Below are 16,230 nucleotides of genomic sequence, written 5' to 3'. Positions count from 1 at the left end.
ATCTAAAGGGGACAAGGTCTTTTATTTCAACAAACTTGAATTCCCTTTACCAAGGGTTGAAACTGGCCGAGTGCAGTGATTCTGGAAAACATGAAAATGTAAAAAAGTTACATACGAGGGATGTTCAATATGTATTGTGTAATGTACGATATCTCAAAAGCATTCGACTCAAATAGTGAAATGAACATTACATCCCTTCAAAGTATTCTACGCGGATTGAAATACATAAATTCAATCTCTGAATCCATTTCTGAAATGCGTCACGGTACGCTGATTTAGGTAGACCTCTGAGGTATTGACTTATGGCTGAGTCAAGGGCTTGTCGGGACTTGTAACGATGACCAGATAAGAACTTTTTAAGTTTTAGAAAAAGGAAAAAGCCGCATGGGGCTAGATCTAGAGAGTATAGTGGGTGTGGCAAGACGGTAACCTTCTCCGACTTCAAATTGCGTCACAAGCTCAGATGTATGTGATGGAGCATTATCACGAAGTAGACGAACATTCCTAAATCCTGACACAGGGTGTCGTTTATGATATTTCTTGAGGTTTTTTTTTTAAGTATAACATCTCGGTAATACCGACCTGTAACACTTTTGCCCTTCGACACTGGAATTTGTACGGCTATACTATCACATGAGAAGAATATGCAATAAAGAACCTTCTTTGTGCTTATGGTTCTTTTGGCAACTACAGGCGGCCTTCTACCGTGTTTAGTTAGCCATATTTTGTTTCCATTTTTCTTATTGGTTCGAAATAGTGAACCCATGTTACGTCACCAGTAACAATGTTTGCAAATTATCTTTGATTGAAGTTGGAAAACATTTTGAGCAATATTGTTTAGCGCTTTGTACTCGTACCCGTTTTTGGTCATCTATCAATATATGCGGTATCCGTCTGGCAAAAATCTTTCGTACTATCAAAATAAAATGCACCCGTGATATGCCAACAGCTTTGGCAATATCACGAATCATGTATCTGCTATCACTTTCAATTATTTCCCTGACCTTTGCCTTGCCTGTTAGTCACAGGTGGGCCAGATTTTGCCGAATCTTTGACGGACTCTGTGCCAGTCAGAAATTTTTCTCCACCTACGAACTGCCTCACAAGATACCTTATCAGACCCATAGACTTCCCCCAATTCAGTAAAAATCTGCATTACCGAATTTTGTGCTAACTTTTATATAAGCTCCAATTTCTTCAATATTCTCAACCAGTTTCCCAACCATTTACAACTGTGGTCAACGACTGGCTCTATTGAAATTACTATAAGTTTAAAAATATGTGGAGCTGAAGGCTCGTGTTTATACTGTTGGAAAGGTATTAAATAGAGCTATTCAAGAGTATCATCATCCACGAAATAGTGCAAAGCGTTATCACGCTGTGGTACAATACACACTACATATCGAACATCCCTCGTATGTATTACAATGACAACAGTTCACTGGAGCCAAAAACACTATTTTGGTAGATGGTTTCATGCTGTATCCAAGGATTTAGTTTTCCTCCAAGATGTGCAGGAGTTAAAATTTATTCTATATTAAACTTTTGGCACTGCCCAGGGTGTCATGAAAAACAATTTTTGTAGAGGGTTTCATGCTGTTCCTCATCATGCATTCAGTTTTCCTTAAAGATGTATGGGGAAAAGATGCAAGATTTTTTTAATATTTATTATCTTTAAGAGTTTTTCCCTCTGCCTTTGGAGTCTCTGGGGGTACAATGATTATAAAATCACAACTTATATTAATCTCATCCCTTATCAAGCTTCCATTAGGTCACCAGAGTAACTCAGGTGACCTAATAATATGGTGTAGGCCATAGGGGTGGGAATCTCAATGTTTTTAAAAATACTGGACCATTTCTGAAAGAGCAGGGCTAGAGATGGTCTCCCTGGCCAGGGGGATTCTGTTCATAGGATTTATCAAGTTCGCCCTGTCACAAGGAACAAGCTTTAGGCATGGTGTTTCACAACACTGAAATTTATAGAGAGGATGGAGATATCCATGCCCCGGCCTCCTGCTGTATATCACTGAACTCGCTTATCACAAGGAATAAGTAACAGACACCAATAACACTTCATCAGTTTCATCAAAATATCAAACATATTTGTGTAAAGATTACACATTATAAAAGTTTTTATTCTCAGTTAACACTATAACATGGTTTTGAAAGCATATGCTATTTACACTAGTGATTTGTTCCATGAAAATGAATTATAATACATATTTGCAATTTTTAAATAATAATAAAAAAAAAAAATAACAAACTAACAAAAATCCCTGAAGACATTCATCACCTTGTGATCAAATGAAATATACATGTATATCATCACTGTACAAATTATATATATTTACAACATTTGAAAGAATTTCAAAAGGCAATTTCAAAGAAACAATATATTCAGTTTTAATCAAGTTAAGGGGCTTACTGCATCCTTTTGTAGGGAAGCAGAGTTTTACTATTAGCAAAGTCAAACTATTAAATATGCTGCAGGCTTTTAAAACATCTTAGTTTTTTTTTCCCTCACAAGAGTCCATAATAACAACAAAATCTAACATTATGCATCATTCTCATTGATCAGAAAAATTAAAAAGCACATCATGAATTTTTTTATAGCACTATAATCAGCATATATAACCATACGAAACACATACACATTAAACAATGACAAGTCAACATTAAGATTAGCAGTCCAATATTGACCAAAAAATAATTACTAAAACTAATGGTTTTACACCCATAGAATTTAATAATAACAGAAAATAACTAAAACTGTTTTGTCTACATTTAAGTACAAGAAAGAATGCTTAATATTAAATAATTTGAATAATCAGTACAGTAAATAAAACATTTCAAGTCAAAACAGAAAACATTTAAAAGACCAGTTTTTGTTCATAAAATTATTGTGCATCTTAAAAATTGTTCAATTTATAATTTGCATTGCATAAAAATGATTTTGGTGTGCTGCAAGTAGAAAATCACATTAACTGCAAACTGTTAATTTTCTCTTAGTAAATTTAGGCTTTAAACACAAAATAACTATAAAATTGATCAGTGTAACTTGGTAAAGAGTTCACTCATTCAGCTGCACAAAGTTACTTAAAATCAATTGGTAATTTGTAAGAATGTCAGAGTAAAATTGTTGTGAATGTTTGAAATGATTGATAAAATTTAATTTCTAGTAAAATTGATCAGAAATGAGAAATCAAATTCTTCATAATAAATTTTAACCTTTTAACAGCTAGCCATTTTGCCATACACAATGATAGTACTGAATGGTGGTTATTGATTGGTTTTATAGCACGTTATATACTCTGCAAAATATAATAAAACATTGGTAAAGCTCCCCCCTTCCCCAAGAGCTTCCAAATTTTGAAAAGATAAAAAAAAAAAATCGACATTGAAACATTAAATAACAGAAAATTACAGAAACATTGAACAGAAATTACTCGAGTCAGTGTGCATAGTGCTTGTCATAATAACTCTACTCCTCAAACTTCTCCACATGGGGTACAAGACGAATTTGATATTGCTCACTTCCTCCATCTCAATAAAATCAGAAGAAATGTTCTTGACATTCTATATATAGAGACCATGTGAAGAAGACCCATTAATGTAATGTGTAAAAATACAAGTTTATGCTGACATAATGGAAAAAATCTTTCTGATTTATTGGTATTAAAGGTGAAAATTTGAGTATTCAGAAAACCTTTGGCAAATGCATAGATGTTTGTGTGTTGACAATTTCAAAAAAGATCCAATCTAGAAAGAAAAGAGAACAACATGCACAACCATACATAAAATAAATATACTAGCACTATCTCCGGCACGTCCTCTTTGTGTGAGGTACATCTTCGTTACTGTTTCTTTTCCGCTTCACACCAGGGATTGTTGATGTGCTTGCTTTGACCTTGTTCTCTACTTGACCTCGACACCGCAAGGACCTACGCTTCACCTTTCTCAGTTTTGAGGCGACACATGATGCCTTTTTACTTTCCAATGCACTGACAGAATGTCTTCGCAGAAAATGCCCCCCACATTCTGCAGAATTATCCTTTATAATATTGTCCACTTTCAAATCTTTTTGACTTGCATCCCTTTTGTTTGCTCTTTGATTCATATCACTATTTGTTCGCACCTTAATTTCACTTTTGCCACAATCCATGAAATTCTGTACATCTTTGAGACTGCAGGAAGAGATTGGAGGTTCCACTTCTTTCATATTTTTCTCTGGTATGTGAACTCGGTTTGTCTGGTAAGGTTTTAAGCTGTCTGTCAGCACAGAAAGATCTTTCAATGATGATGCAGTAAAAACCTGGTTTCTCAATGGTTTTTGGTTTTGATCTAGATGTTTTTGTGATTTATGTGACTGAAGGATCACATTTCCAGAGTGATGTCTTGCTCTTGTGATTGGAACACCCTGTGTGGATTTATTCACATCCAAGTCCGATTTGCTACCTTTGAATTTTGCAAACACATTAGAGCAGCTCACACTGAGCTTCTCTTTGGCACACATTCCTTGCACCAGATTTGCTTTGAAATGGACACTGTTAGCTTGAATACTGTCATCTAGTACAGAATTACCCACGGTGGGTATGGAGGACCGTTTGGATTTTTCTGTTGAGACAGGAGAGACAACTGTTTTTGGGGTCACACTGTGCGTGCTATTTCGACTGAATGACAATTTCTTCTTGTTCTCGTCTTCTTTAGCACTCTTCACTGCCTCTGGCTTTGTAGCATTTTCGTGTTTCCTTGGAGAAGTCCTAACTGGAGAAGAAGGAACACTTTTCTCATGTACTATATTCTGGTGAAATTCCTCCCTCTTCTTCTTGAGAATGGAGAGTTTTCTGGGTCCAAGTGGATCAATCAACACCACAATACAACTTGTATTGTCAGCTTTCATAAATTTAGCCCGCCATTTGTACAGAGCTTTTTGAACGAGTTTTTCTGCTGGATTTATCCAGTAAGACACAGGTACATTCTGGAAAAAATTCACCAGATCATCAACTGTTAACATAAGCCACATGGATGCTGTTTTTCAAGGAATTATTTACATTTCCAATGTTTTTACCTTTGATATCTTTACCAATTGAAAAGATAGCCATTTCCTCATGAATGTAAATGATGTGTACAGAATGAATCTTGATAAATATAGTACAACTATCAGTGATCGGAATAAACACGTTCCACAGTCGCATTAAATGTAAAAATGGAGCATAAATATCAACAAGCTGCACAGCACTATTCTAGCATATATCGACATTCATACTTTCAAACTTCGAGCTTTCCGCTGTTGACTTCATAATCTAATCTCTATCACTATATAATGCTTGTAAGTAATAGTAATAGGTTTTAATTATTCAAGTGTAATTATGGGTTCAATATCTTCTGTATATAATCAAACAGTAAAACATTATTTGATTAGTTAATATCGTTAATGTAACATTAGACTCGCAGGAACTTGAAAAGTGAATTCCTCGCCCCGAGAAAGGCCAAACTTTTCTGAAATTTCATAACCAGAATCAGTCAGCAGAGTCTATCGATGAAGTTGCATATGATTGAGATAAAACAACAGTCAAAGATCTAGACAGTAAAACTGATGACACTGAAAAACCCAAACACTTAACTTGGCACATTAGATGAAAATATTGCCATGGTTATACTTGAACGATGACAAAATGTTCTGTAAAGAATGTTACAAAGGTGGGAAAACTAATTCTTTCACCCAAGGGTTATCATTCTGTACTTTGCAAAACAGAGAAGAATTCAAATAAAAAATTGAAAGAGAATTTTGAGAGTTTTTTAAAATTGATATTGTTATACACATACTCAATCAGCAAGGTTACACAGGTCATTCAGGTAGGTTACAATCATTAGCATAAATTTTTCCACTTGTTATTCTAAATGTTAAATAATAATTTCCATAAGGCACATTAATTTTAGAAATGTCAAATTGACCAAACACCTCATGGATGAATCTAATTGATTTTAAATATACATATCTAATAATGGATGAATTCGTAAATGCTTTCTATATATACATAAACATGGATAACTTTGTAAATGATTTAAATACATACCAAATCATGGATAACTTTGTATTCAAAGTGGTACTCCAAGTCTGCCACCATGGCAGCCGCCGCCTCTGCTGTCATCATGTTCCACAATCCGTCTGAACCCAAGATTAGGCACCTGTGAATATCTGGATCCAGCTCATGAACACAGACGTCCGGAACAGGAGAAACGACATACTCATTGTTCTGATAATTGAAGCTCCATAAATCACCTAAAATAAAATTTTGCTAGAGATACAAATATTTAAGCTCTCTTTAAAGCTGTATGACCCGATGTTCATGTATCATATTTGTACATATTTACTTTAAAGCAGATTAATTACTTTACAAAGTTTATCAACTTTCCCTTAATTACATGCTTGGAAACATCTGCATGTAAAAGAAAACAGTGAAAATATTATTTAGAAAGTAAATATTTAAAGTGTGGTACATATATAAATCATCCGGAAAACCTTGGGCCTTTCACCCAAAGCACGGTGTATTCAGTGAAAGACCCAAGGTGTTCCGGATAACGCATAAATTATACAGTGTTAGACGTCTATAAACAGCTCCACGCGAATCAGGGGAATCCAAACATGATGTAACTCAGACGCAACTGTCTAGTTTTAAGGCTGAAAGAGCGTAAAACAACGAATTACTAAAAGTATTTGATATTTTTATATCTATTAAACTTATGGCACGGTACTGTTGTAACAAAATACACAGCTTTACACAGATAAGACCACCGATGATCTGAAAGTTTGAACTGGTCATGTGACTCACTTGAAATGGCAGAGTGACACGGTTGTTTGTAAACACCGATTTAGAATTAAATAATTTTGGTTAAAACAAGTGAAATAATGTATGACATGTCATACAGCCTCATAACTACATACGTGCGATGATTTAACAGCGTTTTTACAAGATGGAAAAAAAATCTTGTAATTTAGACCATACAGCTTTGATTACGCTAAATTCTGAGTATACCGGCCACCCCTCCAAACTGGCTGTTTTTTTCCCGGTCCGACAGCTGGCCGGTTTAGAGAAGTTTCACTGTATATGATTGTTGATTCTTCAAATAATATATTTTAGTGACAAATAAAAATGATAAAATAGTTATGTTGCTGTATTAATATATTTTTTTTTTTATCAATTAGCACACATATACCTGTTATCAACATAACAAAATTGCAATTTTCCTTAAACAACATTATCAAAATTTTACAAAAACTGGTTAAAACTTGGGCTGATCGATTCCCAGAAATATCGATACTGTTCAATATAAATGCTCGATTCAATGTTCGATTCATTGCCTTAATTTTCAGTTCGATACATTTATTACAAAAGGATTTAGTAATATACATCAGGCTCGGCCTGTACTTATTGTTTTCCTTGGTTGATGAAAATAATAATGAACTTTATCAGTTTAAACTATAGAGCCAACAGACATCTTGCCACATGGCAGTTTGTAAACAATTTGCTTTTAAAATTTTGATTTTGAATCTTGGTAATTATTTTTTCTTCAATGTTATTATTGATTTCTTCTTTAAATTGTATCGTATTGAAAGTATTGAATCGTGGCATAAGTATTGCAATATGCATTGTATCATGAAGGGGGCGTATCGTCTCAGCCCTAGTTAAAACGATATAATAGTATTCATAACAATTTCATGACACTGTTTCTTCAAAAAAACAAAACAAACAAATGTTTGTGAAAAATAAAGGAAATCTATTGCATATAGACTTTATAAATAATTTAATGATAACAGAGTTATTGCTCTTGGATCAAAGTTTTGAAACATTAATATAATTGATTATTCATATATAACTTAGACTTTTGAAATATTTTATGGTTAACAAGATTTTTTACAATAACTATTGAAAAAGACTCCAACAAAATTTAGGTTCCTGTCAGTCATGTATAAATCTTTTTAAATCATTGACTTTGTGAAATCTTATGACGTCACTGGAGGGTGGAACTGCGTTAATCTGAATATTTTAATTGTGTATTTATCATACAACGATTTTCAATTCACAAAATAATGTACAGATCTTAAAGTATATTCAGGTTGTAAAATAATTTAATTCATTGGAAGTGTAATTTTGATTTTCACATAAATTAAATAAATCTGCAATGCTTTCAGTATGAAATAAGATTCTAATAAATAATTTTGTATATAAGCATAGTAATGAACAATGCTGAATGGATGCAAAAATAATGCCTCACTGATAAGACAAAGTTGCAAAATTATAGTCTCACTTGATGAGATATAATTGATTCATAACATCATACACCCTTCAGTATTCAGTTGTACCTAAACTTCTTGCTACGGCTAGGAATGGTATCTTGTCGATCGGGGTACTCCTTCGCACTGGGCCCTTGTTGCTGATGTTTGGGCGGTTCCACACTACTCGCTGGACTCCAGCTTTGGCTACCACCTGACCTCCGACCTTTTCAATCCTCTTTATCTCCTCTGGGCTATCTGGTTTGTGATCCTAAATTTTTTTTTCTCTATATTTTACACATTTAAATACCTATACAATTTGAACAAGATGTAAAATTGGATGTTACACCACCCACTCTCAGAAAAATATACATGTATAAATATTAACAGGTATTCTATGAAATATGTGGTACCAAAACGCATGCCAGTATTCATTAATTTCATTCACTTTTCTAAACTATCTATATATTTTTTTTTTATATCAAGTGTAGGCCTTTCATGTTTCTCAACAATCAGTCTTCACGAAAACTCAGTGAATTTTAAGGTTGGGTCAGTGAAAATCAAAAAAGTCAGAAGGGCTTGTATTAGACTTTTTGTAAGTCACATTAAATATAAATTTGGTTGTAGATATTCTAAACATCTAATTAATTTGCATTATAAATTTACCATCAAAATAAAAATAAATCGATGAATAGCACATATGGGTTCAGAGTTCTTTACCTTTTAAAGTAAAGAATGATAACTATACTTGTGCGTAAATCGTGTGAATATTCAATGAACAATTTGTTGAAATAAAAAAAAAAAAAAAAAAAAAAATGCATTGTGTATCACACCCCACAATGGTAAAGAGAGAGTAAATTTCACTGTGGGCCAGTGAATTCAGACAGTTCACTGGTCCTCCTGGTCGGTACATTTTAAATGTTTTCGTGAAGACTGAAATTGATTGTTTATTGTAAACTACACAGATTGTTTATGGTTAATCATAGGAAGGAAAGCATGAAAGTGATGTGAATATTGCATTCCAGACCCAAGCAGAAATGTACTTAAAAATCTATTTAGTCTTATCTTTTTTTTTTTTTTTTTAAATTTATTGAAAGCAATGAATGTATATGTATATGTATGTATATATACCCTCGTCAGCATAACTCCAGCAATTTGGTTAACTGATTGGTTTTCAGACTTTCTGATTTGGTCATACCCAAGGGCGACCCCAGAATCACCAACATGACCAATGTATAGCTTGGAATTTTTAATTATTGCTATGCTGCCTGTAGTGCCAGAAGTACTTGGATGACCACTGGCTGTCCGCGGCCATTTACCTGTAAAAACAATGTACGATAAAAAGTCACACGTTAATCTCGCCGAATGATAAACACTAAACAGTAACAGTTTCATCATTCTATTATTAGCATTCAAATTGCTGAGGCAATTATTTTACAATATTTTCCATTCTGACAGCTGTATGAGATTCTAAAAAATATATTCACAATTGGCTTTTTCAACTCCAAGCCCTAAAATGATAATTAATAAGGGAGAAATAATAGAAAGGGATGTGGAACAAAAGTAAGTTAAAAATAAAAAGAATCCCTTCGATGGCCCCTCAAGGAAATCCTCAAATCGCGCGCGATTAAGAATCAGTCTTTTCTTTAGTTTCAGTGAATTCTTTGTTTCGTGAAAAGTTTTTTTTTTTGTTGTTGCCTAAACAATGATTCATATCGGGTGCTACTGCCTTTGTTGCATTCTTGTAAAATATGTCGGGAATTATATAATAATCAATGAAAATACCGTGGTGACCGCGCAGTTCAAAATGTATGATTGTATCTTACCAACTTCTTTCCACATAAGTTCTTGAGTGTCGAGAAAGCCATTTCTAATAGCGGACAAAATCTGTTCATCATCACCATCCCAGAAGTAATCGTATTTCTTAATTTGCTTCAATAAATGATCACGGACAAACTTTGACGCTTCGGAACCGCCATGGCCATCGAATATTCCAAAGTATGCAAATTCATATCCGCCCTCGTCATTTTTGACAAATTGTATACAATTATTATCTTCCATATACTTTCTTCCACCTTGATTGCTATTTTCTGTCACCCTTAAATTAACTCCAATTTTGTAATTAGACATTGTAAATAATGGAGATGATAACTGTTTTCAATCGGGCTTCATGGAGGAAATTATATCGAGGACGACTAATTCTACGTTCTGATTGGATGAATTTGTTTGACTCGGTAGAGTAATATTTCAGATTCGCATATTGTATAAACGAAAACGATAAATATGTTTACACTAAAATTTTCATTTAAAATACTCGTTAAAACACCTCGTATGAAGTATAATTTCACCAGCCCGATACAAGCACGCAATTATTTTATATGATTTTTTAAGATTTTTTTTCCGGAATGATAAAAATGGTATATTCCATTATGGACTCATATTTGAGTGTTGAATATAAACTCCAGCTCGGTTAAAACAGGAGAAATATCATTGATACACAAGAATATATGATTAATAGAGTCCTTTATTATTAGTGCGAGTTCAAAATGTATGATTGTAAAATTCCACCGATGGCACAAGATTCGTTTTCTAACAAGAGTCTTTGCAGTCATCTTGTCCTAGATGTGGGATTTCCCTATCCCACACGAATATATTAAACAATGAAGGATTATTTTTCTAACATTTTATCCACAGTTTAGTGTATTAAATCTGGATCTTTGCCCCCCCCCCCCCCCCCCCCCCCTCAAAATCATCAAAATCCTTATTTGAACTGGTATTGCAGTATAAATAGCAGCCAATGAAAAATATGGTGGTAAATTTGATTTTTTGGGTCACTTTCAGATTGCAGAGTTATTCACAAATACTAAAATGCTCATTCAAGTTTATAATCAGAATTTTGCCAAGATTGTTCTTGTCAGTGTTCATTACTGGATACAAATTAAATTTACTATAATTTTTTTTTTTAAACTGTATTTTAAGTGAAAAGTGTGAAGCAGGGCATCTATTTTCATTTGAAATTCAAAACTGACAGCCAGTGGGCGTCATTTAGTTTGCTATTGTTTATACCGGATGTTATATGTACAACTCAGGCATGGCGTATCTATGTTTGACTCACTTCTATCAACCTTCTAAAGATAAATCCAAAATAAAATTTTGTTTTCAATTTGTATTGATTACCAGGTATGAAATCCTCACTTTCTACATTACATAATGCTGAATGTTCAAAATCCTTAGATAAAAAAAAAAAAAACAAGAGTCAATGACTGTCAACTATGAAATAAAAGATTATTCCTCAAATAAATATTCCAACAAATGACCCATGTAGTGTAAATCTTTCGGATTTGGTAGCTGTGTTCTTACAAATTCAGTCTACACATGTACACATGTACATAGGTAAAATGTCATTTTAGTGCCATTCCTGTCCTGAGTGAAAATGTTCCAAAGCTTGGGGAGTTTCCTCTCTCGGCATATTGTTGATCACTCCATCTCCATGTTGTAAAAGCATTGTCCAAAGCCTGTCATATATCTTTCTTCCCTAGTTCTGAGTCCCGGAATGAGGTGGTGTGAATGGCACCATTTCCCACCATAATTGCCTGTCCTTGTTATCTGTGATGCATGCATAGTTTGCAGAGGCTGAATGGACATTCTTCTTTGTTACTCAGCTATAGTGTCTTGGAGAAAGATAAATCTTTTATCATCATTATTGTCACTGCATTCAATTTTCAAATATCCAGTATATTCTATATTTGTTTGCACCTCTCTGTCCACGCATTACACATGATGTTCTTATGGTTTTATCGTCACATTTCTCTTCCTGTGAGTGTGATAAGTCAACTTGAGGGTGAAAGCTCCCCTCACTAAGTTAGAAGTATTTTTTTTTAACCTCTATTTGCATATAACTAACATCCGAAATTTATCTCTGCTTTACCCAACTATGAATGATGCTGAGATGTGAAGTCTAATCAAGAAAATGGTCTATTTACTCCAGGGTTAAAATGAGGAGAATTTTGTTTGTATTATTTCTATTAATGTTATTCGATAGACGAGTCACTCGTTCAGCTGAGTAACACACGTTCTATAGTTAATCTGTTATTAGCATGCTAGAATTTATCTTTAACTTGGCTGCAGCATTAATTGCACTATCAGAGACATTTTTATGCCTCTGATGGGATTTGAACCCGGGTCTCTGGCACACAAGTCCAGCACTCTACCAATCGAGCTAAAGGGTTAACCCACTAGCCAGAGCTGGTAGGAATGCCATATCACTCACACTACCACAGGATTTTCAAGTACTAGTAGGCTAAACTCGACATTCAGAGCATATCCGAAAACTTTTCTGTAGTAATGATTAATATGATAATTCATTAGCACGAATACAGGATTGGGAAATTCCACCGAGAAAATACCACCGAGCGGACGAGACAAAAAAAACCAATATAACATATGACCGAAATAAGAACATTTTCATATTTCTACTTATATTTGAATAGCGGCCGGCGATTTTGGCCAATAACGTCCCTTGATCTTTATGATCCACCACATATTCACAGCCGAAAGTAGACTACATAGAGACTGAAAGAGAGAACAGGTATGTATATCTATAAAAAAAAAAAAAAAAAATGCACAGTAATGATGTGACTGACTTTTCGAAATCCAAAGTAAATGTTAAGTATCATGTTTTCTTTTTGTTCATGTTAATTTAAAAAAAAAATCATTACTACATAATCTTGTTATTAGATACGCTCTTTCTCAGACTGTCAAAGTTTTTGCATTTTTAAAAATCGACTGCACTTCAAACAGATCACATCAACAGCTGCTTACAATAAAAATGAAATAAAAAAAAAAAGGAATATCCATATTTCGTGATCAGTAATTCAAAACATTACTTTGTTAGACACCACTCTGATTCTGCGCAGGAGCACACTGAGGTTGATACATTAAAAATATTCTGGGGTTTCTCATTGACATTCAGACAATATCTTCATAGTCTTTGGTGATCAGGTCTTCTGACAGTCTGCTGGAATTATTGGAATTACCATGGGCATGATTTGTGCGATGTAATTTACAAATACAACCTGTCATTGAGTCAAATGTTGTCTGATGTGTTTCATACCGTTAGACCGTTCTTTACATAATAATTTTGACTACGGATTACTCCATTTACTTGATCAAGATACAGGGCTCACGGCGGGTGTGACCTGTCAACAGAGGATGCTTACTCCTACTAGGCACCTGATCCCACCTCTAATGGACCCAGGGGTCCGTGTTTGCCATACTCTTAATTTTATTCTCTAAAGGAATTATGAGGTTGATCACTGTTCGTTATCTTCACTTCTGATCTTGCAGGCAGAAGGGTGAAACGTCTCTCGGTTGCGTCATATATACTATTTACCACTTAGTTGTTGGCGATTTTGAGAGAAAAATACGTTACAATATTGTTAACAGACGGTATCCTCCTATGGTTGCCTTTTTCATTACAACGTCATCAACGTTATAGGATTTACAGTCTCCTGGTTCTACAAAGACATCTTCCTAAAAGTTACAGTTAAACAGCCTCGTCCTAGACTGCGAATCTTGTCCCCTCGGTGGAATATTTTTCAATCGTACACTCGTACTACTTGTAATGAAGGATTAGATATTACTCATTACGTATAGATAAGGTGGAATGATACAACTGGTGATTTTTCCCGTACCAATTCCTCATTTATTTATAGGAACATCTGTGATATGTCGTTCTTTTTTCACAATTTTTTAAATTCATTTTTTAAAGAAAATTGAATTTCATCAATTTTCAATTGCATACTTCAAAACTCCTCAGTTTGGCATTTGAGATATTCCTGTTTACGATGTCCGAATTCAAATACAACAAAATAGTATTTTTAGTCACCTTTCAAATTATTTCTGGAAAAAGTTTTTATTAACATCGAACTTCAATTTCTTGAAAACTGACGGTTAAATCTGTACCAACTTCTGTAAATAGAAAATACACATGTATATCAATGATATGAAAAGGTCAAATTGAAAAAAAAAGTTTCTATGAAAATGTTGGTTTAGAAATTCCGGATGGAAGAGTTATCTTTCCTAAAATAGCAAGATCCAAACAACCTGGTACTTTTTGTAAGAAAATTATACAACTGGCATTTATTTTTTGTCCAAAAAACCATACCAATGAAAAACGATACAGGAAGTGAAAAGTATACATTGCTAATGTAGGTCATTTGTACTATTTTCTATCATTTTAAGAAGGTAAAATTAGAAAAATGACTCAAATTTTAAGGGTTTTTGGAAAAAATTAAGTTCTCCCAATAAAGTAATTCAAGAAATCAAAAGATTTTGTCATTGATTTCTCCGTGAGTGGAAGAAATTATTGCTTCTTTTATTGTTTAGTACATTTTTCTAAACAATATACCACGTTTTTACTTAAATCTGCGCCCATCCCCCTCAAATCCGCCACTGATCTTGTTTTTCTGGGACTAGATATAGATGATGGTTCAAATACTCCAATAAAAATGTGGTGATATATTATTGCGGGAATATCTAAGTTATAAAAAACAACAACAACAAAAACATATACAAACAAAACAACAACAAACCAGATTCTGTTGCGGCAGTTACTGGGGAAACCTAATTTTTTCACTAATACAGTGTAAGTCATTTTACAGGGAAGGACATTTCTGAGGCGCCCATAGAGCCATCTTCCCAAGTCAAAGGTGTCTGATCCGCTCCTCTACTCTCCTTTGTGAAGAAAGGAGCGGATCAGAAACCTAGACTTGGGAAGATGCCATAGAGCTAGTAAGTCACACCATCACATCAAACTCATTAATGAGATGAACCGATATCTTCATGTGGGCAAGTTTCTAAGAACAATTTAATGGTCAAGTGCACTAGGGTGAGTGGTGTCATTTTCCTTGGTCACGTGAGTGGTACTACTTGGACATAATGCGTGATATGACAACTTTAGAACTTATTCCAGTGGTTTTGGCCATCAAGTTGTGGGCCAGTAGATTAGCAAATAAAAAAAGTTTTATTTCATATTGATAATGAGGCATTAGTGGTAGTTCTAAATACATGTAGTTCTTAAAATCCAACAGGGTTATGCAGTTTATTCGTCCATTTGTTGTCAGGGATTGCGGTGGGGGGGGGGGGCGCAACTTTATGAGGCAAGGGGTCTGGGGTCCGCTTTGAGGCCCCCAGTGGGTCTAGGGCAAAGCCCTGATGGGGCCAGGGGCGAAGCCCCGGAAGCTCCTAGATTTTACAGATTTTATAAAGGCTCAAGTGAGTTTTTCTGATCGAAATTTGTCCGTTGTCCGTCGTCGTTGTTGTCGTAAACTTTTCACATTTTCTCCTTCTTTTCCAGAACCACTGGGCCAATTTCAACCAAACTTAGCACAAAGCATCCTTGGGTGAAGAGGATTCAAGTTTGTTCAAATGAAGGGCCACACCCTTCTCCAAGGGGAGATGATAGCGAAATAGTGAAAATACATTAACGACTTTTAAAAATCTTCTCCAGAATCACTGGGCTAATTTCAGCCAGACTTGGCACAAACATCCTTGGGTGAAGGGGATTGAAGTTTGTTCAAATAAAGGACCACGCACTTTTCCAAGGGAAGATAATAGCGAAATAGTGAAATACATTAACAACTTTTAAAAATCTTCTTCTCCAGAACCACACTGCCAATTTCAACCAAACTTGGCACAAAGCATCCTTGGGTGAAGGGGATTCAAGTGTGTACAGATGAAGGGCCACACCCTTCTCCAAGGGGAAATAATAGCAAAACAGTGAAAATATGTTAACAACGTTTAAAAATCTTCTACAGAACCACTGGGCTAATTTCAACCAAACTTGGCACAAAACATCCTTGGATGAAAGGGATTCATGTTTGTTCAAACGAAGGGCCACGCTCCTTCCAAGGGGGAGATAATAGCAAAATCTTCTTCTCCTGAACCATTGGGCC

The 16,230-nt window shown here is 34.6% G+C and overlaps 1 protein-coding gene across 1 annotated transcript; it reads right to left on the bottom strand.

Moving 5' to 3' along the window:
- Window positions 1-2,102: 2,102 nt before the first annotated feature.
- LOC125659738 (uncharacterized) lies at window positions 2,103-10,492 on the bottom strand. The gene is made up of 5 exons (XM_056145830.1): window positions 10,102-10,492; window positions 9,407-9,594; window positions 8,366-8,546; window positions 6,078-6,283; window positions 2,103-4,978 (listed from the first exon to the last, which is right to left on the bottom strand). Exons 1-5 carry the CDS (start codon window positions 10,403-10,405, stop codon window positions 3,815-3,817), a joined length of 2,043 nt encoding a protein of 680 aa, XP_056001805.1. The 5' UTR covers window positions 10,406-10,492; the 3' UTR covers window positions 2,103-3,814.
- Window positions 10,493-16,230: the final 5,738 nt, after the last annotated feature.

This window comes from Ostrea edulis, chromosome 1 (assembly GCF_947568905.1).
Source record: "Ostrea edulis chromosome 1, xbOstEdul1.1, whole genome shotgun sequence".
Classification (NCBI taxonomy): Eukaryota; Metazoa; Mollusca; class Bivalvia; order Ostreida; family Ostreidae; genus Ostrea; species Ostrea edulis.
Note: the sequence above shows the minus strand (reverse complement) of the source record. Positions and strands in the feature narration are given on the sequence as shown.

What these genes read in the sequence shown, in the direction of transcription:
- LOC125659738 (XM_056145830.1), bottom strand. Translation starts at nt 10,405, where the DNA reads ATGTCTAATTACAAAATTGGAGTTAATTTAAGGGTGACAGAAAATAGC. An exon ending in CTGGAGTTATGCTGACGAGG is followed by an intron (nt 8,547 to 9,406) that starts GTATATATACAT and finishes AAAAAAATTTAG; the next exon opens with GATCACAAACCAGATAGCCC. An exon ending in AGCCGTAGCAAGAAGTTTAG is followed by an intron (nt 6,284 to 8,365) that starts GTACAACTGAAT and finishes ATTTTATTTTAG; the next exon opens with GTGATTTATGGAGCTTCAAT.